Source organism: Cucurbita pepo, chromosome LG12 (assembly GCF_002806865.2).
Source record: "Cucurbita pepo subsp. pepo cultivar mu-cu-16 chromosome LG12, ASM280686v2, whole genome shotgun sequence".
Lineage (NCBI taxonomy): Eukaryota > Viridiplantae > Streptophyta > Magnoliopsida > Cucurbitales > Cucurbitaceae > Cucurbita > Cucurbita pepo.
This window is the reverse complement of record NC_036649.1, coordinates 8,306,313-8,319,743: the sequence shown is the minus strand read 5'-3', so window position 1 is coordinate 8,319,743 and position 13,431 is coordinate 8,306,313. Positions and strand designations below refer to the sequence as shown.

The 13,431-nt window shown below is 34.3% G+C and overlaps 1 protein-coding gene and 1 long non-coding RNA gene across 3 annotated transcripts; both read right to left on the bottom strand.

Annotated features, from left to right (window-relative positions):
- Positions 1–3,257: 3,257 nt before the first annotated feature.
- LOC111807140 (RNA-binding protein BRN1-like) lies at positions 3,258–7,607 on the bottom strand. Its single transcript, XM_023692720.1, has 9 exons — positions 7,304–7,607; positions 7,010–7,092; positions 6,271–6,322; positions 5,996–6,121; positions 5,813–5,892; positions 4,845–5,024; positions 4,142–4,478; positions 3,913–4,056; positions 3,258–3,753 (listed from the first exon to the last, which is right to left on the bottom strand). The coding sequence occupies exons 1-9, from the start codon at positions 7,488–7,490 to the stop codon at positions 3,626–3,628; spliced, it is 1,317 nt and encodes a 438-aa protein (XP_023548488.1). The 5' UTR covers positions 7,491–7,607; the 3' UTR covers positions 3,258–3,625.
- A 1,888-nt stretch (positions 7,608–9,495) lies between these two features.
- Positions 9,496–12,339, bottom strand: LOC111807139. Of its 2 annotated transcripts, XR_002816913.1 has the most exons (6): positions 12,221–12,339; positions 11,990–12,060; positions 10,695–10,778; positions 10,270–10,566; positions 10,022–10,160; positions 9,496–9,813 (listed from the first exon to the last, which is right to left on the bottom strand). It is a non-coding gene; the product is annotated as an uncharacterized LOC111807139 (long non-coding RNA). The 2 variants fall into 2 exon arrangements; XR_002816912.1 differs by having other exon boundaries at positions 10,270–10,778; positions 12,221–12,338.
- Between the last annotated feature and the right edge of the window lie 1,092 nt (positions 12,340–13,431).

Below are 13,431 nucleotides of genomic sequence, written 5' to 3'. Positions count from 1 at the left end.
AAATGATTTACGTCTTAATCCACACTCTTAATACTCAACCATATAAATAAAAAAATAAAAAAATATAATTCTTTATATTAAACTTCAAAGTCACATAAATTTGACTAATTCAATCTATTAATTAAATCTGATTTAATTTTTTTAATGTATAAAGCCAACAAATTAAAAGGTTTTCTAATATTATTTTAATTACTCTAAATATTCTATATTACCCTTTTTAAATTTGACATTTAAATCTAATTACTAATTAATTTTTTTAAAAAAGTAAACCAATTGAAATATTAAAAAATATATGCACCAACAAATAATTTGGTTTTAAAAAATGATGATGGTCCCTCCAAATTTTAATAATAAATGAAATAACTTTTCATCTGCTAATTTTGTTTTATTGTCTTAATTAATAATAATATGTTTACTTTCAAAATTCAAAAAGTTTATTATAAACACAAATTTATTATAAATGTTTAAAAATTGTGTATTTAATGAAATTTGAACTTATTAAAATATTATTGAATTAAGTATTTAAATAAAGTTATATATATATTTAATGAATGTCAGCATTAAAACCTACCCATTAAACAGATCTTATGATTAAATTTTCATTATTTTGGTCAATTTTTTTTTAAATAATGAAAGAAATTGTTGTTCAAGTACCCATTTTTTTAATCTAAAAATTGTACAATATTTAAAAGAATTAAATAATTTTATTGTAATAAATATATATATATATATATAGGTTAATGCCCCCACCTGAAAATTTGTCTAATTCTTATCCAAAATTAATAATAATAATAATAATAAATAAATAAATACATAAAGCAACTCACTTTTGAGGGCCCAACTCTAAAGGATATGAAAAGATAAGAAACAGAGATAAAAGATGATTTTTCCATGTTTTAAATGCAAATAAAGAAAACCCATATTTGATGAAACGGAAAATGAAAAAAAAAAAAAAAAAACTCTTTTTTATATTTATATATATACTTTTGAACTTTATCATTTATTTAAAAAATATTTATATTCTTTTAAACGTTCCGATATTTAACTTAACATTACAAGCATTTCAAAATTATTCTCAAAGTAAAAATTTGTTAGAACGAAAATTGGGACTTGAAGCGGTGACCTGAATTGGACGTCTCATGTCCTCATTACGATCCAAATCCCAATTTTTTTTTTTTTTTTTTTTTTTTTTTAAAGTTTTCTAATTATTTTTTACTTTAAAGATAGTTTTGAAAATTTTATGATCCATCAAAAAATAATATTGCAACTTTTGAAAGAATAAGACACAACACGCAGATCCTTTCAAACTTTGACTTCACTTTTGCAAATGAGCTACAAATGGTTGTGGATTCCATTTAATATCATCTTGCCTAGTTAGTCGCAAGTGCAACTCATTAGGACACGAGTTGGCTTCTCATGCGCGAGGCATTGAGTGACAGAGGCTTGACTTGAAGATCACAAAAATATGGTTTTTAGCTAACTTGACGACATTGTAAGTTTAAGATGAATATTGACACAACTATCGAACACACAGAGAACTAAGACATACTTAACAAATGAGTAAAGAAAAATGTTGTCGAGAATAGTATTTGGGACGGCTAGAGAAGGCCACCATATGATTGATTAGGAACATAATTATAAGAAGACATCAAAATTGATCAGCAAAGACTTTCTATTCATTGACTCAAAAGAAATGAACAAAAATGAATGAGAAAGCTACAAATGCATTTACAGGGACAGATAAGGAAAATTCAGATTCATAATTCTTTGAATGCCTAAGTGGAAAATAACATAAGCTTTTAATTTAAGCTAATTCAAATGGGATGGACATATTTTCTTCTTACTGCGCTTTCATGGTAGATGCTCCATCCATCCACCATCCTTGAATTGTCTAAACTCAAAAAAGTATGTCCTTTCCAATATCTGAACAGATCAATGATGCATTTAGAAGTGTCTCTATCATAAAGAAACTTCGTAGCTTTTATGAAACTAAACGGCACACAGAGGAAAGAATTGATGCATGAATGGAAGGGAATGGCAAGAAGAAACTAAAAAAGAGAAATGAACAGGGAGAAAGACAATGTCATCAGCAGTTTGAAAGTTCTTTAAACGAAGCTTCAACACAAACTTTATTTGAGAGATCCTATATCGGTTGGAGAGGGGAACGAAGCATTATTTATAAGGGTGAGGAAACCTCTCTCACCCATTTTAAAAAACCTTGAGAGGAAACCCAAATGGAAAAGCCCAAAGAGGATAATATGTCTGCTAGCGGTAGCAGCTAGACACCAGGCGATGTGCCAGCTAGGATGTTGAGGCCCGAAGGGGGTGGACATCGGGCGGTGTGACAAAGAGGACGTTGGGCCTCGAAGGGGGTGGATTGTGAGATCCCGCATCGATTGGAGAGAGGAACGAGTGCCCGCAAGGACGCTGGACCCCGAAGGGAGGTGGATCTAGAGATCCCACATCTATTGAAAAAGGGAACGAGTGCCAGCAAAGTTGTTGGGCTCCAAGGGGAGGAGGTGGATTGTGACTATGTCGGTTGGAGAGGGGAACGAAACATTCTTTATAAGGATTTGAAACTTCTCCCTAGTAGACGCATTTTAAAAACCTTGAGGGGAAGCCCGAAAGGGAAAGCCCAAAAAGGACAATATCTGTTAGTGGTGGGCTTAGACGGTTACATTATCAACCATTTGAAAAAGCGAAGTCCATTATGAACATTACCATTGCCATGAGAATAATAACAAGCAGCAGATCAAGTAAAGTAATTGAGTCCTAAAAATTTAGAACAACAATAGTCATCAAATGTGATTTCAAAACACAAAATATTCTGGGAGGAATCGAACTTCGAACCGATTAACCGTAATACCTGTATGATGCTACAGCTGATAAGTTGCCTTGGAAGAAACCATCCAGCATTTTTATTTGGAAGACTGCAAAAGAAAATCAGATTACAGAGTTAAGTATCAAAGAAAACAGAGTCATATGTTTATGCTTGTCAAAATAAAGGTACAAGTTGTGCACTGGCAGAAAAGCAGCAAAGCCACATGTATAACCAATATCTTTTGCTGTTTGAGTCAACACATTGAAAGGGATGTCAGATTGTATGGAACTATTTTGATCACCTCCAATAGGCTCCTAGTTCAAGATAAAAATGGTAGTTTGTAATAGATAATCTAAAACAAGATATGCTTGAAGAAGTAAGGATTGAATGCCCAACCCACAGTATTGCAAGCAAGAGATGAGTTTCTTTCAAATAATACAAGAAACCAGAAGGCAAAAGCATCAAATTAGGCAATACTAAATCAATAACCTAAAAGAATCAAGAGATCATTTATAATTACATTGTATTTTACAGTCAACAGATGTCCCGGAAGAATCAATTAAAGAATGTTAATCTTCCAAGATACATAAATTACAAATCGCATCAGCATGGCCGAACGATGTTACAAGTATCTTTGATTTCATCTGATGATGCAATCACAGGCAGAATGGAGTAATGAATTTTAACCAGGCCATTCCAATCCACCCAAAGATCTGATAATGGAATGACTGTCGTGTGCTTTTGGGACCCCCCGATGTAAGCAAGTGGTAGCAGCTTGGCTGCGTTGGATCACATAACTAAGAATCAATATGGTTTGCTTTGTTTGTTGTCTCTCTTCAGCTGGACTTTTAATTTCTTTCCACCTAATTGGCATCCGTTCATCCTACTTATGGCAGATTGAGCAGCCTCGACTGAATCATAACTAACAAATCCTGTAGATGGAGCAAGGTTAAATAAACGGCTACAGTTACCAAAATATAGTAGAGAATGATCAGAACACTTCATCTTCAACATTTGTTTTTGCACGAAGTTGGTGTAAAGTAGTAAGAAAAAAATGTCAGCTACCCATTAAAGGAATCAACCGTGCTCACCAAAACATTTGCTAACTCCAGATGTTTTGTCAACAAATACTTTAGCACTCAAAACTCGACCAAATGCTCGAAAAGAATTAGCAAGCTCCAGATCACCAAATTCTTGAGGTATGTGATAAATAAAAAGATTAGCACCAGGTGGGCCTAGAGTAAGAGAGATAAGTATAATTCTCAGAAACTCAACCAATCAGTAAATTGAAGTCGGACAAAAACAGAAATAACTACCTACCTTCAATCTGACTCCCAGAGCCTTTACCCAAACTAGACGTTGGAGAGTTATTGTTACCACCAGTAAATGGCCCAGGTGAACTGCTCACAACCCCAGGACTCATCATTCCTCCAGGGTATGTCATGGGATGCTGAAGACCTGGAACTGCAGGATACGCAGAGCCAACGTAACTTGCAGGAGGCATGCCATAATTTCTAGTGGCCATACCTGGGCCAAGGTCGGGTGGGATCCCACGCATTGCATTTCCTTGGTTTAATTGGGGTATCATATTGGGAAAACCAGATTGATTCTGCATTGGAGGTAGATGATACTGCATAAGCCCATAACTTCCAGGAGCCTACAAAGAGAATGCAGAGACTATCATTGGCTACCCTCCTATTTCAATATAAAAAATTTCAATTCAAACATGAAAATGAAAACCACTCAAAAGGAAATCAAGATTAAGATCATGGATCAGGTGTCTGATTTATAACGTTCATTAATAACTCCTCTAATTTAAAAGAGATGTGAATGGCGTTCTTTTGAAAGCATGACAACCAAAAGAACAAGAACAAGGACAGCACAGACCCTCTACAATAATAATAAAAGAGAAACAGGAAGAAAAAAAAAAAATATATATATATATATATATATATCATTGCACACAAAGGCATACATACATACTAAAGAAGAAGCCCAAAAATAATCCCCTTGCAAAACTGACCTGATAACCATAGCCATTATATGGTGGAATATAACCCAGTGGCACAGCTCCAAACAGCGAAGAGCGTTGAGAGTCGGCATTAAGCACATTAGAGGCCTGTGATTGAGCTTTCTGAGCTTTCCGAGCTTGCCTTTCCTTCTCTGTGTCAGCCCATTTAACAACCAAAGGGACACTGGATCCCTGAGTAGGGGAAAAAACAACCAAATGATGTTGGCTAAAGTATGTCGGCCCCAAAAAGATGTTGGCTCGTGCAAGAAAGCTCGACTATCGATGATAATGAATTTAACTAACCAATTTGACTTGTATGACAAATTCCTCACCGAAAAAATTCCAACCAGTTACAGCTACAACGAATTTCATTTTTTTTTTTTTAGAAAAAATAAATAAATGCTATTCTGTCCAGGGCCAGGCCACAATACCATCTGCTAGTATAAGTATGACTATTAGTTTCATTCATCCATTATAAAATTCATTAAAAATAAAAGTAAAACCAATGGAAGAATAAAAGAATACGGTCTTAAGCAACAGGGAAACAAAAAGAAGAAACAAAAATATTCATGTTTAATGCCAGTTTATGCAAAGCAATGCTCTGAACACAAATTTAAATATCCTTATCAGAACCCCCGATGCCTTCTTCCCATTGATAGATGTAGCTGGACTGAGAGTAAAACATTATCAAACTAATAGAATATTACTGCAATACAATATCACGATACATAACTGCTATCCATGAAATGATCTTGAGAGGCGGGGAATAAAATTTACATCAACATTCTCATGAATAAAAGGGTTCAACATAACAAGAGCGAGCAATACCCTTTTTCAGAAATGAAATATTCAGACAATATTATGGGATCTATGATTTCAATGATTTTGGTATTGACCACCTATCAACTAAATTTGAAAAGCTAAACATTTCTAGAAAATTAACTCAGAGATAAATGAGTAGACAAGTTAATTTACATTACCTCCATTTTATGCTTTCCATTAATTGCCTCAAGTGCTGCAACAGCCTGATCCTTCGTCTCATACTTCAAGAATGCACAACCTGAACTTGAGCAACATATGGAGCTAATGGTGAAGATTCAACTGAATGTGTGAGATCTTTCATAATTTCAACTAACATCAAGCTGAAACAAACCAAAAACTACCTTTACTTGTCTGCTGCGAACCTCTTAATATTTGCAAGTCTTTTATAGTTCCATATTGAGAGAAAAGACTAGAAACTTCATCTTCAGATACATTTTTTGGAAGCATTCCAATGAAGAGTTTGTGTTCTGCTCTTTTCACAAAAAACCAATCATTACTGTCCAAAATTAATCTTTTAGCAAGATAAATACAAGCTCATGAAGAAAGTGGCGATGTAGGTGATAGATATTAGAACCATCTTTTAGATGAAATATTCAAGCAGGGCATGATATTACACCTAGTCTTTCCAGCTCGCCATCTGCATATTTTACTTGCAACGGACTAGAAGCCTGATTGAATGGAAAAGGAGAGGTATTACTAATCAATTTGACGATAAACATTGTTTAATTACAGAGTTAACGGAAACATAAAAGGATAATTACAAGAAGAATCATAACATCAGAGAATCATTGCTCCAAAATTGAAGACAAAAAGCCATAATTTAGGGGTCAAAAGTTGATCCCACTCCAATGATGTGCATAGTTAACTTAATTTTGTAAAAGCCAGCTTCCTATAAAGGTTTTATTTATTTTTACTCTTTTCTCTATTGTTCATCGTCAGAGCATGTCCAGGCACAAGGGTATCACCTTTGAGAGTTAAACTATAATATATAATTGAAAAGATCAACAACTTTTTTTCTTAAGAAAAAGGGACGTGAAAGCTTAAAGCGTCCGCTCAAGTTGGCTCCACAAGAAATGTAGAGCGCTTCGAGTTCATTTTTAAGTCCATATATAAGATACATCACAATGTGCTGTATCTAAAACTAGAAAGCAGCTTCTACAGAAAATCCAAGACTTTTAGAACTTCTAGGTTACCGATAACAGCGATTACGTACAAGGCCAAGTCATCGAATCGATCAGTTGCATTGATTAGCATTATCGACAAGAAAGAAAAAAAAAAGATATAAATTACAAAACATTGGGAGAGAAAGAGACATAAATTATACAAAATCATAAAAACGTCCAGATTCCACTAACCCCAGGCAAAGTTTTCTTGTTATGGCAAGCATTGATCGCCTTATCCGCCTCCTGCCTCGAAGGACATATCACAAAACAGCAACCTGAAAATGTAGTAACCAAAACAAGCCCAAATCACAACAATATTAGGGATCAGCACATCAATTCACAATGTTTATCGGTTAAAGACCTCTCAAAATCAATCGAACCACAAACAAGCAACACACACAATCAAAACAGAGAGAATGCTAGTGTAAATGTAAACTAAGAAAAATAAGAACGAGAGATGCTGAAGTTGAAATCAAAGAGAAAAACCTCTAGAGGCGCGAGTGGTTTTGTCTCTTATGATGTTGACCTCGTCCACAAGTGCAAACTCTTGGAACATTGCGAGAAGTTGAGCTTCGGTCATATGCTTCGGCACTTGACCAACAAAGAGTTTGACGCTGTCTTCCTCCTCCTGACTACTCCCCTTTCTCTCTCCTCCTCCACTCCCCTCCGCCATTAATGCCGGTTTCAAGCTTTCTCTCTCTGTCTCTGTGTCTGTCTCTCTCTAGTTTTCGCCGTCGCTTCTCTCTCTGATATTGGATTTTCCTTCTGAAAGTCTTCGCAGAGAAAAAAATGAGTGCTTCTGATGCTAAAATTAGATCTCTTCAATAAATTACACTAATTAAAATGACTGTAAATTACCCCTGGATTTTCTACTTATTACCAAATTGCCATTACAGCTGTTTTTACTCTCGCGCTCCTTTGTTCTTCTGTTTGCAGCGAAAGTTGGTGTACTTATTTATGTGAATGGTTAATTACATTTATACCCTTTGTCTTTTTAAAAAATAAGTTTATTTTCTCTAATCAAATTAATCGCATGTTTTTTGTTCAATAATTATGTTTAAAATTCAATTTCTTTTGGGTTTAAATGTCTTATTTAATTTGATTTTTGTTTTTTTAATATGGGATTAATTAATTTCGATTTGGTTGATATATATTTTTATCGAATAAATTTTTAAGTTTAGTTAATTTTTAAAGTTCGATTAAAATTTTCGATAATCAAAATAAAACAACGCTCAATTCAAGTGACCAAACTGAAGTATTTTCGGAGATGAAATTGGGATTCTTAGTATGGATGAAAATAAACCAAGCTTCGTCTATAGTACCAAATTGAAATTTCAACCAATACGAACATAGTTCAATTGAAAGACACGGGTAAAAACAACAATAAAATTAAGATTATTTATTTAAATTTAAAATATAATTAAAAGTTTATGGTAAATATTCTACGATGGCACAAAGTTCGAGATAAATATTGAATTTTTTGCCAAAAAAATGAATAAAATTAGTTGGTTGGCCAACTTTGTAAAGGCGTGGAAGCAAATGAATGGGTTCTTGTACCATTTTGCAGGTAGGGGTAAAATAGTAATTTCGAAATAGAGTGGCATGGTTGTAATTAAATTGAAAAAGGAGGGTAAGGATAAAAGATGCCAGACTGTCCTGCCAACAAGGTTCCACGCTGCAGCCCAAACACGGAGAGACCAAGCTGTTTCTCGTGTGCCAAATTGCCTACTTGCACATTAAATAAAAATATTACCTCAATATATATTATTATTTATTATTATTATTATATTATCGACACTAAATTTTAAATAAATTCTCGTAGTTTGGTCTATTTTTCATTTTAATATATGGATTTTAAAATGTCTAAGTCTATGTAATTTTAATAAATATTAAAATTAATTTTTATGTTACATTTGGAAATAATAATCATAATAATTTTTTTTATTAAAAAATGAATCCATTATTGGACCAACTTGTTTATAAACAAAAACAATAAGATTACAATATAAAAATAAATAAATTTAAGCATTTTGGTATGCATTTAATATAAATATTACAACTTAATTTATAACTCAAAATAATAGAATAAAATTAGTTACTAAGTAATTAAAACACCTTATTTTTTACATATTGGTCAATTAAATTCTAAAAGAAAATTTTATTTAAATTATATAATTAAAATCCTAAATTTTTATTGGTAAATCAAATTAATGAAAACTATTAATTCACAAATTTCGTACATGAATAACATTTATTTTAATATAGGAATAATTACAAAGGATAGCGACTTTTCATTAAAATGAATAATTTTTATTAAATTGCTTGTGAATTTCTTAATTCATAGCTAGAATTTTAGGAGAAATTTGATTTTAATTGGGTAATTTAAATTGATTTTAAATGAAACCAAGTAAAAATAATTATAAATTGGTAATTGATAATTGATAATTCAAATTAGTTTATAACTTAAAACAATATAAAAATATTTGACTTTTTCATCTAAATTATTAAATATATATTTAAATGATTTTAACGAATTTAAAATCACTTCTAAATTAAATCATATTCATGATTGAATTCAACCATTTTCTGACAGATAATAGTGTTTTAGCGGTTGAATTTTATATGAAATAGTAATAAATTTCAATTTTACGAAGCATTAATTCACCACACTTATTGAATACTTATTTAAAATCATCATTGAGTTCAATACTTTACCTAACATGAGATGAAAATTTCCACACTAAGCTCGTGAGCTTATTATCCTAGGTCGGAACAAATTGATAGGATCCCTTTTTTTAGGTCTCCATGTGGAGCGAACAAAGAAAAGAGAAGGATAGGGTTTCTCTCATTTTTGGCATAGCGAGCTCCAACGGGAGGCCCGCACGATGGACTATTAGCTCAGTGGTAGAGCGCGCCACTGATAATTGCGTCGTTGTGCCTAGATTGTGAGGGCTCTCAGCCACATGAATAGTTCAATGTGCTCATCAGCGCCTGACCTTGAGATGTGGATCATCCAAAGGCACATTAGCATGACATGACTTAATCAATTTCTAAAAACAAAAACAAAATTTCGAAACTATTGGTAGAAAGGGAATAACAAGAGGAAAAAAAAGTAAATGATTATTAAAGAAATAATTGAGAAGAAGAGTGTAAGGGGAAATAAAATTATGGAGGAAAAGTTATAAATGGATAATAAAGGGGTACCTGTCATGATAGCTGTAGTCCAACTCCAAACCAAAACCAAAGCCAACTCCCTTTGAAGTCAATTAAATTGTAAATCAAGGAAGGACTGCCACTTCAATATGCCTCTAACCAATTAAGCCTTCAGGAAACTTATTTTACACTATAAACCAGATCACACCAATCATGGACAAATAAACAACTAAGTACCAATAATCTTAAGAATTCAAATCATATGGAATTCAATTGGGATGACTAGTTACATTTAATACCTGCATGTGGAAGCTTCATTTAGCTCGACTAGACTTGAGTTTGACCTCTAGAGGATGAAGGTGAAGCAAAAATCGAATGGACTTTTCTCACCTTCCTTCATGTCATAGCCCGACGTTGTCAGTGCAAGTTAAGTTAAGTATATAAACAACCTTCATAGAAGCCACGCCAATGATCGATGGGGTGATCGGGCAGCTAAGATCTCGACTGAGAAAGAAATGGCATGGAAATGGACTTCTCACAGGCTATGAATATGATTGTGGTTTGTGGACCCAATCTTGCAAAAAGTTATTAGGCCCCTGAAAAATATTATGGGTCAGCAACCTGATATTCGACAAAGCAACAGCACTTTTAAACCTCAAAAATGCATGTTTCTTTTCAGAGTTTGAAATGGTAATTTAGCTATCGAAAAACTTTATTATATAACCCCATCGTCTCCACTTCGTAGGAACTATGAGATCACTCCAAGGATGCCTTCGGTATCCAGGGGTCGCAGACCGATTATAGAACCCTGTTCAATAAATGAAACGCATTAACTGTCTGAAATTATTGGAATAGTAATGAAGAAAGAGTCTCGTTCGCGATTTGAGGGAAGCCAAAAACATAGAAAAAATTTATTATATGTCTGTACTGTTTCTAAAAAGAATAATGTGTGTATATATACACTTTTTTGAGCTATTGAAAGTGAGGGATTGGAAAAGCACATACTCACCCATTGTAAAGTGCCTCCACGAACCTATGATGAGAGGGAGCAACCAAAATGTTGAGCCAATCTACACGACATTGCTAGGAAAAAACAAGGACATTGGCAGTTTCGAAAGATATACAGTTTTAAAATGCGTCTACTTGGGAGAGGTTTTCCACACCTTATAAGGAATGCTTTGTTCCCTCTCCAACCGATGTGGGATCTCACAATCCACCCCCTTTGGGGGCCAACGTCCTTGCTGGTACACCTCCCGATGTCTAGCTCTAATACCATTTGTAACCGTCTAAACCATCGCTAGCAGATATTGTCCGTTGTGGACCATTACTTATCGTCGTCAACCTCATGGTTTTAGAACACGTCTACTAGGGAGAAGTTTTCCACACCCTTATAAAGAATGTTCCGCTCACCTCTCCAACTGATATGAGATCTCACACGAGTTGTATTTGCAACCTAAGTTTAAGGACATATGCATCAAGCTGGACAAAAATTAAGATCAGTAGTCGTTGGCTATAGGATCAACTTCTTCACTTTCTCTGTTCTGGAAAATTAAGAATCGTTCATATTGTTTCTACATATTCAGACTTACGAAAGGTTAACATCAGCAACTACCAAAAAACGACCAATTCGTTTTAATTCAGGAAATCCCTTATTCATTCCTTCCTGTTCTCCATTCATCATACATAGATTGATGGTAGCATGTACTAAGCATTACTATATAAATTCATCTCTCAAATAATATGTGAAAAAAAACTATAAAGCAGTAACACCACGAGATAATGCAAATGAAATGCCACACATCAAGAAATGATTACTGTGAATATGACAGTTACCAAAAAGAGAAAGAAGTTCATTATACAGTCCCACAGACCAACACATTCACCATGAGCGTAACTCTAAGGAAACAAAGCGGTAGCATCACATTCAATTCAGGGTCCACCAAAACCTAGCAACTTGCAAGAATGACACACATTTAATAAGAACCGAAAATTTAGAAGGAAAAGAGAGAGAGAGAGAACCTAAAGGGCGAGAAACGCAACGGAGAGGCCACTGGTTCAAAAATTACCCAACTCAATGCGCACCAAAAATCCTGAATACAATTCGAGAAACAAAAATCATTTCAAAATGTATCGGAATTCAACCAAACAGAAGCTGAGCTGAAAAACATAAGCAGAATTTTTCTCCTCAAGCAATCAGAAGAAAGATTCAATTGGAACAGTAATAATAAAAGATGAAGAAAGCGAGAGAACCTGCAATGGACGATATTCTTAGGAAGAAGATTCGTTGGCCATTTCCTTTTTTCGTTTCACCCGTTACAGAAATGGAAAGCTGCCCCCACGCTTCATTTATATAAGGATCGGGTGGCTTCTAAATTGACTCGGAAGTCGGATCTTAACCAATAATCTGGTGTATATGAGAACCGAACCGAACCGAACCGAACCGGCGTATGGTTTGATTAAAATTGGAATCCAAAATAAACTAGTTTAAGTTTAAAATATTAATGATATTTTTGAAAGTACATAAATATTTTTTAAACGTGAAATTAATAATTATATTCATATATTTTTTATTTTAATTTATTTTTTTAAATAAAATATTAATGATTTTCGTAAAAGTATTTTTTAAAATTTTTTTAAGCTTTTCCCTCTCCCTCGATCTCGGGGAGTCGCTGATAGGGTTTTTGGAGGGTCTGCCATTGTTGTTGCTTCTTCTTCGAGCTATACAGCGCTATGCCTCGGTGCGTTCTTCCCTATCCGTCTTCTTCTAAGAGTCTCATTATTTTATCACACATGTCTCTCGTTTTCTCTGTATAGTCAGTGAAGTGATCTTGTTCTATGGCTGCAGGTATTATTGTGACTATTGCGATACATATCTGACACATGATTCTGTAAGTCCTCTTCTTACATTCACATCACAATGCCATTTTTGGGGCTTTCTTCATTGATGCTGCAGTTCCTTCTCTTTTTTATGGGTAATGTTTTGCGGTTTATGATGTTTCATTTTTAAGCTCGAAGGAATTTGGAGGAATGTTTTGAATTGGTATGATTGTGGTTGGTGTTCGGATTGGATCAAATTATTTTTAGATCAAATCGACTGTTTGTAGATTGGTTTGTGTAGGCTTAGTGTAACGGCCCAGATCCATTGCTGACAGATATTGTCCTCTTCGGGCTTTCCCTCAAGGTTTAAAACGTGTCTAAAGGTTTCCATACCCTTAAGGGTGTTTTTGTTCTCCTCCCCAACCGATGTGGGACATCACAATCCATCCACCTTCAGGGCCCAGCGTCCTCGCTGGCACTCTTTCCTTTCTCCAATTGACGTGGGACCCCGCCAAATCCACCCCCTTCGGGGCCAGCGTCCTTACTGGCGACACTCTTTCCTTTCTCCAATCGATGTGGGACCCCACCAAATCTACCCTTTTAGGGAACAGCCTCCTCGCTGGCACGTAGTCTGGTGTCTGGCT

What these genes read in the sequence shown, in the direction of transcription:
- LOC111807140 (XM_023692720.1), bottom strand. Translation starts at nt 7,490, where the DNA reads ATGGCGGAGGGGAGTGGAGGAGGAGAGAGAAAGGGGAGTAGTCAGGAG. An exon ending in AACCACTCGCGCCTCTAGAG is followed by an intron (nt 7,093 to 7,303) that starts GTTTTTCTCTTT and finishes CTACATTTTCAG; the next exon opens with GTTGCTGTTTTGTGATATGT. An exon ending in TTCGCAGCAGACAAGTAAAG is followed by an intron (nt 5,893 to 5,995) that starts GTAGTTTTTGGT and finishes GCTCAAGTTCAG; the next exon opens with GTTGTGCATTCTTGAAGTAT.